We start from the raw sequence: 13,435 nt of genomic DNA on the forward strand, positions 1-13,435 counted from the left end.
TTTGCATTGATAAGCCTACGTGATGTACCTTTGTGAGAAGCGTTGCTAAAGGAAGCGGGCAGAAATGCTGACAGAAGGTTTCTAGCGTGCAGCTGTCTGCGACCAGGACGTGGAAGCCACATGTTGAGAACGGGGAGGACCAACGTAGAAGGGACTTGGATTCCCGACCCTGTAGTGTCACAGCAGCCCTGCACGGCCTTCCGGACTTTTACATGCACAAGAAAATAAACTTCTCTCTTGTTTAAGTCACTACTGTTTCGGGACACACACTAATAAATAATGCCAAATCTGAGTCTAACGTCCTTAACCTAAGAAGTGGACGCAGTGGCAGTGACATCTACTGTTAAGATGACGGAGGGTGGAAGCTGTTTCCTCACAGAGAACATCCTGTGTCACAAGCGGATATTTTACGAGGTGCTTAACTCCATAAATATTTGACTTCCTAACGGTAAAGCCTGCAAGTGCACCTATGGCTTTGGAAAGAAGCATCAAGAACATCAAAAAGTAACTGCCTTTAGACCAGCTTAGGATGCAAAATGACTGAAGTCCCTTCCCATAAGCGAACTATAACGAGCAATTTAAACAAAACAAAAATGGTATGTTTTATTTACAATACTCAATGCATTTTACAAAGAACATATTTGCATTCCCTAAGTCTTTTGGAAAGTAATTCCAGTTTGTGCAATGAGTTTACAGTAAAGTCTTAAGACATCTCTTAGACATCTTAAACCTAAATTCTCAATTTTGAGAGATATTTCACACTACGTTAATAGAGGACTGTTTTTAATTAAGAAAAACTAAACTCTGTAGTTAAATATTGCCCTTCAATTATTTTTAACCCAAATACAAACTGGACTAGCCTATGAAATAATACCATTAGATTTGGATAAATTATTTTCACTGTTCCCCTCCCCTCCCCAAATGCATGCACAAAGTAAACATGGTAAATTACATTAACAACATTTTATTTCAACACTTTTTTTGGACTCTCTCAACTATTGTTTTGCTCAAGGTGGGGTCGGATAGGTAGAATTCCAGTCTGGGGAAAATCCTAAACCCTGCTCCAGAACAGGAAAGGATTTGCAGTAAGTATGCGGACTCCAGCCAGGATTAGAGAGATTTTTTGAGTAGGTTCTTTTGCTAATCAGAACAAGGTTCCACTTCAGGCCTGACAAAGCCTAAAGAGATCAGTTATTTCCCTATTAACAGTTTGGGGAGCATCTAATCCAAGCCTCCAAAGGACAATAGGCTCCTCTCTCTCCTCTTCTCCCTGAATCACTACCTTCATTTTAGTGTCTTCTGAGGTTGATGATGGAGAACAGTTCCTATGTTCAGATTCCAGAAACTAACTGGATGCCATATAAAGATCTTCTGGAACAGGTAAAAAGCACTGAATGATACTGTAATTGTGCAAGAATTTTCATCTCATGCATATGGAAGAAAAGAAACATATTAATTTATCACTCATAGCTGCCATCTCTTAAAACATAAAATCCATGTACTGGCTCTTGAGCTAGAGAGAAGAGACAGAGGCATCTCCACGCTGGCCCCACCTGCTTAGCAATGTACTACAACTCTCCTCAAAAGTCAGGGTCTCAAACACCCACCGTGGGGGGTCGTACAGAAGATACTAAGCTGGAGAAATAAAGTCCAACATTGGACATGGCTGACAAAATTCTAAGACAAAGAAATGGTGAGGTAGAGTTGAGAGAGTTCAACTGAGTTTTCTGAGCACAGATCTTTTGGCACATTCTAAAATTATACAGACCCCTTCTCAAATTCTCTCCTGTGACACCTTTACAAAGTGCTGGCAACTTAGGAGTCCTTGGATCTATTGAGGAGACTTCTATGTAAAGCTAACAGAATAAAGTCATTTGAAGAAACAAACTCCTGGCAGTTTAGCTTACTTACCCCAGTGTTGAAGCAAATAAAAACAATGCTATCCATTTGCTGAATTTATTTAAACAAATCAATTTAGAAATATCATAGAATTAAACAAAACTTCTGACATGTAAACATACTGCCATGTTCCTGAAACAGATGTTAACACCTGATAAAAGTTAATAACCGCTTGTTAGGAAAGCTGTCCATTAATAAGGCCAGTCTTCAGCAAAACTAAAACCATTTTGTTTCTTTAGCTTTCCCAGTATGACAATGCAATACTATCAAAGCACAATCAGATATAATAAAGACAAGATTGGATGGACAGATCGGTACCATTGGTTACGCTGTTAAACAGTTTCGTTCTTGGCGCCACATAAAAACGAGCCAATCACATCAAATAAATCATGGCTTTTTTTTCTTTATCACAACTCACTAAGTGATGTTAATTATGGTCCTTGTCAAACACGTTTGGTAAAGGCTATTTACAGTGTACATGGCTGAGCATGCACTATTTATAGGTACAAAGATGCCTGCCAGTTTATTACAAGAGAATTACACAGTGCCTGAAAATGGTGAAGCATCTCACACGTCATTTAAATCAATAGTTTCAAGCAGAAAACGTTCCTTGTTTGACCACAATTGCAATAATTACATGAAAATTCTTATAAAAACACGAATCTCCCTCAAGAAATTGATGCATATTCTACGTACTATAGGTTAAGGCAGTAAAAAAATGTATTCCTGATAACTGGAGGTCTTGACAATGTCAATTAAAGCTGTCTGACTCTAGTTTTTCATTTTCCATCATATACTCAAAGTTCTGTCTGCATAACTAATTCGTGAAAGATTTCACTTCTAACATCGGAAATGGATTAGCAATGAAGAAGAGCGGACGTTGGGAAAAAGTAACTGCTAAGGAAAGGGGAAAACGTTAAGTCGGACTTTGCCTAGAAGTTTTCAAATCCTAAACAAGAGCATTATTTGTGAGTCTGAGCCTTAAAAGTATAAAACAAATACATATAGTTTACCTTTCTTAATTTAAAATATACTGAACTTTGAACAATTCAAGTAATAATGTAAGACTATCAAAAATAACTTCATAAGCCATACAAGCATCAACTGCATGTTCAATGTTTTAATTAAGAACTTTTTAAAAATTGTAAACTAAACCATGAGTTTAGTTAACAAATGATAAATGACCTTTTATTTGCACTTGTGATTCCTTTAATACAAATTGCTACCAACATATATGTAAAGATATGGCAGATTATGCATTTGATCAAAGCACTTTGATTTAAGCATAAAACAGATTCAAATGGTTTTAAGTTCCGTGCATAAGATCCAAGAGGCCGCCTACCAATTTGTAGGCAACCCTCTTTCTAATCAGAATCCTTTATTCCTCAGCTGCAGATGAGACAGGGCACAATCTGTTGTAAACAGGGCACTGCTGTAAAACCAGGGTAATATTCTTAAATTAAGATCGTTCTTGTTCAATTGAAAAGACTTTCCCCAAGTGTCTTCCAGCACTGTAGTATATTCTGCTGACCTCTTAATTTCATAAATTAACTTTCCTTTGATTCCATTTTTATGGTGGTTGTTTTCACAGTTTTGTTTTAAAAATTGGTTTAAATTTATATAAAACTCTGTACATGTTCACAAATTATTGCATAAACAGCATAATCTTCCAGACAGTGTTTACAAACACATGTCCAATGCAGGAAAAATATATTCACGTTTCCCGTCTGGCTTTTTTCTTCTTTTTTATTTGTTTGGGAGATTCCCAGCTAGTTTCAGACTTGGCTAAGAGGAAAAAAAGAAAGAAAAAACAGGAGAAAATACTGTTATGTCTCAAAAATATCAAGTACCATCAATGAAAACATGCTTTGAAATCCACTAATGACTCTTCAACCTTTATGTGTAACTTCTCAAGTCCCAGTCACATGTTTTTAGGTTATTCTATGGCTACCTTCCCCTTTTCCTTTGAATGCCAATGTATTATTTTGTTTAATCACATGAAAAGTACTGCACCGGTTTTGATCTAGAAAACCCATCATTTAACATGGCATTACCCATCTAAGTAATGAAAGTGAAAATGGGCAAAATGGATACTGAAGGTAGCTAAAGGGAGGAAAAGGGGACAGAAGGCACAGGACAATTCACAGCAGTCCCAAGAACATGTGCACAGAAAAAGGGAAGGACCAGATGGACAAGGGCATGTCTCAAGCCCTCCGCTGTCTATGTCCCTGGACACCCAGTCTCTCCTGGGGTGATTTCAGCCTCTTGACCCTCATAACTGACTGAGGTCCACAAGATGCCAAGGAATCTAGCCTGTGCAAAGGAAGGAAGGGCTGCTCTATTAATCTCTATCAGACTTCCAAGATTAGAAGTCTAAATATTTCAGACTTCTAAGAAATTAACTTTTATATAAACAGTACAGAAAACATACAAAAGAACTAAAAAGGAGAATTACTTACTCTGTGAAGGAGGCACACTATTTTGCTTAGTATTTGACTTGGATTTATCTGTTTCTTGTAGCATCGGTGGCACTTGGGAAGAGCTTTTGTCAGAATCACTTTTTGATAAAATAACAGATGGCTCGGTAGAAACAGCAGGTGGAAGAGTCTTGATAGGCTATTTTGGAATAAAATTAATATAAAATTAAATATCAAAGTAATACCAAGAGGCTGCTGAGGAGCAAGTAAATACTAAAATGATTTCCAAAGAATTTACTAGCAGAAGGGCTACAACTCGTGCGTGCCCTCTAGTGGCATAACCAAATAAATGTTTACCTACAACATCCATGAATAGAGGTGGAGATAAAAAGGGATGAAAAGCACAGAATTACAAGATGTTTACTGAATCTCAAGTAGGAGCGAATAATTCCATTTTCATGAACTTTTATATTTTCCTGTTCATTAGAAATAGGACGATTTGATGTTTCAGTGATTCAATGGTTTGTCCACTTCTCACCAACTCTCAACTCCTTGAAACTTTTTCATGTGAAAGACAAAGAAAATAGCTCCTTTCTGAACTCCCAGTAGGTGATACCACCCCCTTCTCTGCTTCTGGAGATGTAAGGGTTACTCAAACAGAGCAGCAACAGCTTGTTTCCCATGCAAGGGCAAAGACAGCCTATGCAGTCTATGCTAGCCTAAAACACTAGCAGACTAGGACTACTAGTCCTTCTCCATGAAAGTAAGTAGTAAAACTCATGTTCAAATCTTCAGAGTTTTATCCATTCTGGCAGTGAAATCATAATGTTGAGGGCCTAGACTCTTACTGCCTTGCTTCTCCTCTCCAGCCTGGAAGCAGAAAGGAGGCAAATTAACTGATTTGCCTCAGTGAGGCCTAACTGTTAATGGACGGTCAGGAGAGGAAGTATTTGGAGCGCCTGGAGGCTGGAACAGCAGGAGGTCAAGTCACCCTTTAGCTTTGCTTACAAATCCTGACTCTGAATATCGGAACAAGGGTAAGAAACATCACTATGTTTCTCTTGCCTCTCATTCTTCCAGGCTCTCTGGGTGTAAGAAAGCTCAGTGGAAAAGGAAACAAGAGGAAGCTGTGTGTACCCCAGAAATTACTAGGATCCCTTTCTTCTATTTTAGGTATCTGAAGCTGCATTTGTCTTGGTTGGTTCAGCTTTCTTAATGTTCTATTTACTTCATACCCAAAAGTTTTAGTACTTATTTCCAGTATTCTCCCCTTTATTCTCTCACTTAATCTATGTTAAGTCACAGAGGGACTCAAATAGTCTTTACAAGATGGCTTCTGAAAATGACTTTCTAACAACTACAACATCAAAATGTCAAATGACCTTCTGCAACCCTATTATTAAACCTACGCATGTACTGAGATTGCAGCCTTTCATCTCAAAAGGGAATTTTCCTCTTAGGGAATTAAAATCCAAACAGGAAGTATGGTTAAGATTTTATTTTAGTACAAGACTGTTACAAATTATTTCTTTTAGTGGTAACACAGGTTCTTTTTTTCTTTTTTTCTTTTTTTTTTTTAAAGGATTTTATGTTTAAGTAATCTCTATACCTACAACCTTGACATCAAGAGTCACATGCTCTACCAACTGAGCCAGCCAGGCATTCCTGTAACTCAGGTTGTCTAAAGTTGTTTCATTAAATATGTATGTTCCACAAAGGCTGAGATTGTTTTTTTGTTTTTTTTTTTAAAGTAGGCTCCATGCCCAATGTGGGGCTTGAACTCACGACCCTGAGAACAAGAGTTGGATGTTCTACTGACTGAGTCACCCAGGTGCCACAAAGGCAGAGATTTTTATGTTTTGTTCTTTGATATATAGCCTTTGAAATAGCGTGTGGCCCATAGTAGGTTCTCAACAAGTTTTTTGAATGTCTATATAAATGAACCATGAAACTCCAGTATACGATTTCATATATTTGTATATAACTTACCTTATGAGAAATCAGATTAAAATTTTTCTTAAATGTTTCTTTAGTTTTGAGAGAAAGACAGAGCGTGAGCAAGGGAGGGGCAGAGGGAGACACAGAATCCGAAGCAGGCTCAAGGCTCCGAGCTGTCAGCCCAGAGCCCGATGTGGGGCTCGAACCCATGAACTGCAAGATCATGACCTGAACCGAAGTCGGACACTCAACTGACTAAGCCACCCAGGCACCCAGAGAAACAAGATTTTAAAAAGCTATAATCTTTATGTCACTGGCTTAGACCTTTTATAAAATGGTCCTTTCTGACACCTCAAAATTTTCTACCAATAGCACATATTTCAAGAATCTGTCCCCAAAATGTACATAAATGTCCCATTTTGAGAGGTTGGATCACAGTCCTATTATATATTATGCACTGGCTTTTATGGAAATGCAACCAGCTGCATTTTCTCTAGCAATCTATCCCTTGTATGTCTAGATACTTAACAGGAGAAAATACAGTCCAGTGGTTCTGGTCTCACCACTGATAGTTCTGAGACTTGGGACAAGTTATTTAACTTCTCCAACCTCATTTATATAATAGATCTCAGCTTTCTGGAAGGTTGTTTTAAGGGCTAAATTAGTGTCTTTAAAATGCTTAGCACTTTAAAATAGTGATTAGTAATGCTTAGCACTCAGTACTTTGATAAAATATGAGTTATGGCACAATTTTCAAGTCATCAAAATTTTACTCCTTAAATATTAAAAAACTTACCTGGCTATTTTTGATGAGTGCTTCAGCTGGATCACTAGTGCTTATGGTCTTCAAAGAAAAAGCTTTTTCCTGTTTTGGACGGACTTTAGAGGTATTCACTGGAAGCTCTTCTCTAATCTCTTTTTCTAATTCTTCCGTGTCCTACAGAGAAGAGTAGTCATTAGATGATATGAATCACTTCTTTACTAATTAAAAATCTACTTGGTTGGTGCTATTAATGTCCAAAAGATATTCCAAGAAAATAATTTCACGTCAGTAACTGTCCAAATGGCTTAACAGAACATATAAAAACAATCATTCGGGTGCTTGGGTGGCTCAGTCAGTTAAGCATCCCACTCCAGCTCAGGTCGTGACATCACGGTTCACAGGTTCGAGCCCTGAGTCGGGCTCTGTGCCAACAGCTTGGAGCCTGGAGCCTGCTTTGGATTCTGTGTCTCCCTCTCTCAAAAATAAACAAACATTAAAACAATTTTTAAAACAATCATTCAAAGATTTAAAATACACAGGTACATTTGGAACAGTCATCATCCCTGCTTTCTCCAGGGACTTAAATCAACTGTGAATTAAAAAACAATACACTCCCATCTTCAAATGCAAACCATTCTAATTTACTAAACCAATTCAAACAAAATAAACTAGAAATTTTTTCTTTTAAAAAAGCACAGTTAATCAGGTGATACTTGAACTAAGTATACTTTAGAAATAACATTTCACTTAATGACTTCTTCAAGGAACAAAATATTTGTACCTCAGTGCATTCTGTAGGTAAGTTAGGCTTACCTAGTAGAAAGGACAGTTCAGTTCTGGCCTGCTGCAGTCTGCCTGCGCAATGTCAAGGACAAATCATTTAGTTTCCCTTTAGCTTCCTCAACTATAAAATGAAATGTGCCTAGATAATTTCTAAGGTCCTACCTAAGCTTTAACATTTCTATTCTTAGGCCTTTGGACTTTAAAAAAGTTTCAAAAAATACTTCTACAGCACATTACATGCTTAGATATGTGAAATAAATATAACTTGAATATGTTAAATAGGACCATCGTTGTTAATTGTATTGTTCTTTAGCCAACACATACATATGAACACCTGGCTAGGATGATCTTGAAAGTCTTCTTCCAATATTGATTATTTTATAAAACTTGTTCAGGATGGTAGTTGAGTTTAGACAATAATTCAAAATTTTATTGTGAATTTAAATTGAATGAGTAGCTTTGGGTATGTGTGTAAGATTTGCCATCTGTGCAAAATTAACGTGAAGACATAAGTTACTTCCATCCTAAGCTGCACTATAACTAACGGTAAAGAAGCCCGCCAACCACATACCCACAATTAAAAAGAACAAATTCCAAAATGTATTACGGATAGGATGCTATACACTATGTACCTGACACAGAATTTTATGGATAGCTCATTTAATTCTCAAAGCAGCTATGCAGTTAAGTCACGTGTGCAAAGTCAAACAAACAAAAACAAGTAGTAAGGCAAAACTGAAATGTGAGTACAGATCTGACTCAAAAGCCTGTATACTTACTTCTCACTGTATTTGAAAACAGATCAAACATTTGAAAAAGGAGTATCAGAATACCAAAATAATGTTCACAAGTTCATGACCTTTAACCAGTAAACTGAAATTTACAGATTACATCTATCCCACAAAACTTCTTTTAAAAGGAAGTCACCTAATCCACAAAAGAGAAAAAAACAGGCTAAGTAAAGGCTATCCTAGAAATCACAGAAATCTAAGAAAAGTTTGGCTAAATAGATTTCAGACAGTATCACTAACAAAAGGTAACTGTCAATAACATTTCTCATCAACTAGCTCAGCTAAGAGAAGCACTCCTATTAGTTTTTCATATCCACTGATCTCAGTCACGTTAACTTTACTAGTGAGAAAAAACGAATACTGAAAACAGATTGGGGTCATTTATAACAGGTCACGTTTCCCTCAACAAAAATTACCAAACCCGTAATTCCTTAAAAACCCATGCAGCAACTTTCCCCAAAGAGAACAATAAACAGGAAAATTCTTTGTAGGCTATCTTCCAGAAACTCTGGCTATCTCCTACATTTAAAGGAATAAAAACAATTAGTCACAAGGTTGTAAGTAAGGAACAAGATTTTCTAAAATTTTTTTTTTTTTTTCAAACGTTTATTTATTTTTGGGACAGAGAGAGACAGAGCATGAACGGGGGAGGGGCAGAGAGAAAGGGAGACACAGAATCGGAAACAGGCTCCAGGCTCTGAGCCATCAGCCCAGAGCCTGACGCGGGGCTCGAACTCACGGACCGCGAGATCGTGACCTGGCTGAAGTCGGACGCTTAACCGACTGCGCCACCCAGGCGCCCCAAGATTTTCTAAGTTGTAAGGTAATGGTGATGGAACTTTCAAAGAGAAACCCATGCAGACTTCTAGTAACCTAGTGTGTTTGAAATTATAAGAACTTTGTTTTCATCTATATTATAATCTAAACATTTTACCCAAATAGGAAAGACCAATGAAGAAGGAAAATGTAGGGGTGACATAAATAGAAAGTTTCTGTTAGAAGCCAAACGAAAAGGGACTAAGTGAAACTGGGTGCAAACGCAGGGTAAGGTTCTGCCCAATTGTTCTGTGCTAAAATTCCTTTTTTAAAAATTGTATATGCTTTTTTTTAAAAGTTTATTTATTTTAAGAGAGAGAGAGAGAGCAGAAGCAGGGGAGAGGCAGAGAGAACGGGAGAGAGAATCCAAGCAGGCTCCGTGCTGTCAGTGCAGAGCCCGACACGGGGCTCGAACTCACAGACTTTGAGATCATGACCTGAGCGAAACCAAAAGCTGGATGCTCAACCAACCAAGCCACCCAGGCGCCCCATAACTGTGTTAAAATTCTAATTTGCTGAATCCCAGTTACTCAAAAGAAGTTTCTGTCTGTGAGCAACACTGCATCTCCTTTTCCATTCCACCCTAATATAAACCAAAATGCATCTAATTTAATTTATTTACCTTGGGTTTACACCTTTGGTATGATTTTTCCCCCCTTTGGTACGATTTTTTCAGAACAATACAGTTTTATTACGGTAGGATATATAAGATCTTTATAAGATCTTTAAAAGATTGTGACTTTTCGAATACTTTGCAAGTAAACCCGAGAGCTCATATTGTGTCTTTTATCTCTACATATAGTTTGGATCTGCATGTTCTTTTCACATTTTGGCAGTAGGTGCTTTATGAGTCACATCTGTTGTTTTGATGCCCTACCTGTGCAGGAGAGTTCTCGTCACCTTGCTTCTTCTTTTTCTTTTTTTTCTTTTTAGATTTCCCAGTTGGAAGAGCTCCCTCTCCCTTTTCCTTGTCATCATCTGAAACCTGATGTTAAAAGCAAAAGTATTAAAGTGAACCAATTGGTTAAGTTTTCATTATTCAGAAATTATGGCATAATCTCATTCATTAGGCTCAGTCTTTATCTCGTAAATTCTAAGCAAGAATTAGTAAGGAGTAATAAAATGGATCTAAAATTATGTATTAGAAAAGAACAAAGTAAAGAGAACTTCATTCTTCTATTGTCTACGACAGACCACTTTTTGTTTTTTTTACATCTTTCATCACTCACTGCAAGACAAATTAGAGGGCTGTGCAAACCTTGGTTTTTAAAACTCACTGGATAGGTAATTCTGTTTTGTTTCAGAGTTTAAATGCAGCACTATGTGCAATAAAAATGAATTTGACTCTGCTAAGAGAAAGACAAGCTCCAGAGTAGGAGAAAATATTTGCAAACCACATATCCAACAAAGGATTTGTATCTAAGAGTATATAAAGAAAATTCAATAGTAAATACTCCAATTAGAAAATGTGCAAAAAATATGAACAGACATTTCATGAAAGAGGACATACAGATGGCAAAGAAGCACATGGAAAGATGTTCAACATCATCAGCTATTAGGGAAATGCAAATTAAAGCCAAAATGAGTTCACTACATTCCTATCAGAATAGCTAAAATAAAAAACAGTGATGGCAGCAACCGCTGGCAAGGATGGAGAGAAATATGATCACGCATTCATTGTAGGCGGGAACGTAAAGTGATACAGCCACTCTGGAAAATAGTTCGGCAATCTCTTAATATATTAAATATGCAACTACCATACAACCCAGGATTATACTCCTGGACATTTATCCTAGAAAAAGGAACACTTATGTTCACACAAAAGCCTGTACACGAATGCATAATAGCAGCTTTATTCACAACAGTGCCAAGAGAAGAACAATCCTAATGTCCTTCAATAGGAAAACAGTTAAACAACCTGGGGCATATCCAGACTATGACTACTAAGAAGTAAAAGAACCAAGTAATGATACGTAACAATCTGGATGAGTCTCTAGAGAATTATGCTCGGTGAAAAAAACCCCAACAGTACAAAAAGGCTGCATGCTATATTATTCTATTCCTAGAACATTCTTGAAATGACAAAATTATAGAGATGGAAACAGATTACTGGTTGCCAGGGGTTACAAGGGGGTGGTGACAGGAAGGAAGAAAGGGTGGCTATAAAAAAAGGGAAACATGAGGGATCCTTACAGAATGGAAATGTTCTGTATCTTAATTGCATTAATGCCAATATCCTAGTTGTGATACTGTATTATAGTTTTCCAAGATGTTATCACTGGGGGACACTGGGTAAAGAGTACAGAGGATTTCTCTGTATCATTTCTCACAAGTGCTTGTCACTCTACAGTTACCTCAAAATTAAAGATTTAATTTAAAAAATCGATTTTGAGTGGTGCCTGGGTGGCTCAGTCAGTTACGTGTCAGACTTTGGCTCAGGTCATGATCTCCAGATTTGCGAGCCCTACGTTGGGCTTTGCACTGATAGCGTGAAGCCTACTTTGGATTCTCTGCCGTCTTCTCTCTCTGCCCTTCCCCCACTAGCGTTCTCGCTCAAAAATGAACATTTAAAAAAATTGAATCTGAGCTGGAATGTCACTGAAAACAACATTCTGCATGATTAAAATAGTGAATTAGAACTGTTAAATTGGTATCCATAAGATCCTTTCAAACATACCATGAAGTTGACTTTTCTATGAAAAAGTGCTTTTTGTGTCTTCTGCACAGATGAAAGCCAAGATTCCTAGCCTACCCTTACAGGACGAGATGATGGGGTGACTACTATTTGTCTGCTCAGCAGCACAGTCATTAGGATGATTATGGAGGTCTCATGAACCACCAAATAGTTCACAGAAATTACTAGCAAATGGAAAAACAAAACCCTATACAAACTTAGCTAAGAGATTTTCAGTCCAAGTTGGTTGCCAGCTGTGGAGAAACCTCCACAGAAGTTTTCACCAGAAGCTCACAGTGATTAAAACACCACGTGCAAAAAAATGCATCCTCTGAAGGATATTCAGGTCCCAAGGACTCTGGGCAGTCTGCTTCTTAGCCAATTAAAATCCAACCATAAAGGAAATATAGTTCCTCATGCCTAAACACTATTTTTGTTTATGGGGAAAAGGCTGAAACCAACTCCATACCATTTTTAACTCCTATGAAAGAACTTTTGACAAATTTATTTTAGACTAATTGCAAGTAAAAGACATTACCGATAAACTTAAAATTCCTTTACACCCCCCTTCCCGATCCCATTCCCACACTACCTCCCCTAGGGGTAAACCATTTACCATGAACTTCTTTCATGTCCATTCCATCAAGTTTTTTATAAATTCAGGTGTGTTTACACACACACAAAATTTACACAAACGGTATCATATTGTATCTTTCTGTAAACCTGTCCTCCATCATTCAGCATGTTTTTTGAGATTTTATTCATGTTGACATTAATGTACCTTATTTCACTGATTTTTAACATCTAATATGCAACTGTACAGACCTATCACATTTTAGTTCTCCATTCCTCAACTGATGGGCATGTAGATGGTGTCCCATTTTTACTAAGAAATATGAAAGATGATCTCTGAATACACTCAAAAAAAGAACTGCTATGATATATGATAGTCTTCATTCCATTCAGTGGTTCTACTCTGTAATTCTGATGATAAGGCACAAGGAAGTTTCAGTTAGAGAAATATATATATATATTTTTAAATTTTTTTTTAATGTTTATTTATTTTTGAGAGTGAGACAGAGTGTGAGTGGGGGAGGAGCAGAGAGAGGGAAACACAGAATCTGAAGCAGGCTCCAGGCTCTGAGCTGTCAGCACAGAGCCCGATGCAGGGCTCGAACTCACGAACCGTGAGATCATGACCTGAGCTGAAGTCAGACACTTCTCAACTGAGCCACCCAGGCGCCCCGAGAAATATATATATATATATATATATATATATATATATATATATATATATATATATATTTTTTTTTTTTTAACATTTATTTATTTTTGAGACAAAGAGAGACAGAGC

At 37.2% G+C, this 13,435-nt stretch overlaps 1 protein-coding gene across 4 annotated transcripts in view; it reads right to left on the bottom strand.

Annotated features, from left to right (window-relative positions):
* Window positions 1–1,942: 1,942 nt before the first annotated feature.
* The window catches only part of MTDH (metadherin), a 56,019-nt gene continuing 44,526 nt past the window's right edge, over window positions 1,943–13,435 (bottom strand). For all 4 annotated transcript variants that reach the window (XM_086695243.1, XM_086695246.1, XM_086695245.1 and 1 more), the window contains 4 exons: window positions 10,285–10,392; window positions 7,051–7,191; window positions 4,359–4,515; window positions 1,943–3,684 (listed from right to left, as the gene is read on the bottom strand). In XM_086695243.1, coding sequence (XP_086551369.1) covers window positions 3,614–3,684; window positions 4,359–4,515; window positions 7,051–7,191; window positions 10,285–10,392 — 477 coding nt within the window. In that variant the 3' untranslated portion in view covers window positions 1,943–3,613. The remainder of the gene's footprint in view (window positions 3,685–4,358; window positions 4,516–7,050; window positions 7,192–10,284; window positions 10,393–13,435) is intronic.

This window comes from Puma concolor, chromosome F2, assembly GCF_028749965.1.
Source record: "Puma concolor isolate L17-30 chromosome F2, mPumCon1.1.hap2, whole genome shotgun sequence".
NCBI classification, from domain to species: domain Eukaryota; kingdom Metazoa; phylum Chordata; class Mammalia; order Carnivora; family Felidae; genus Puma; species Puma concolor.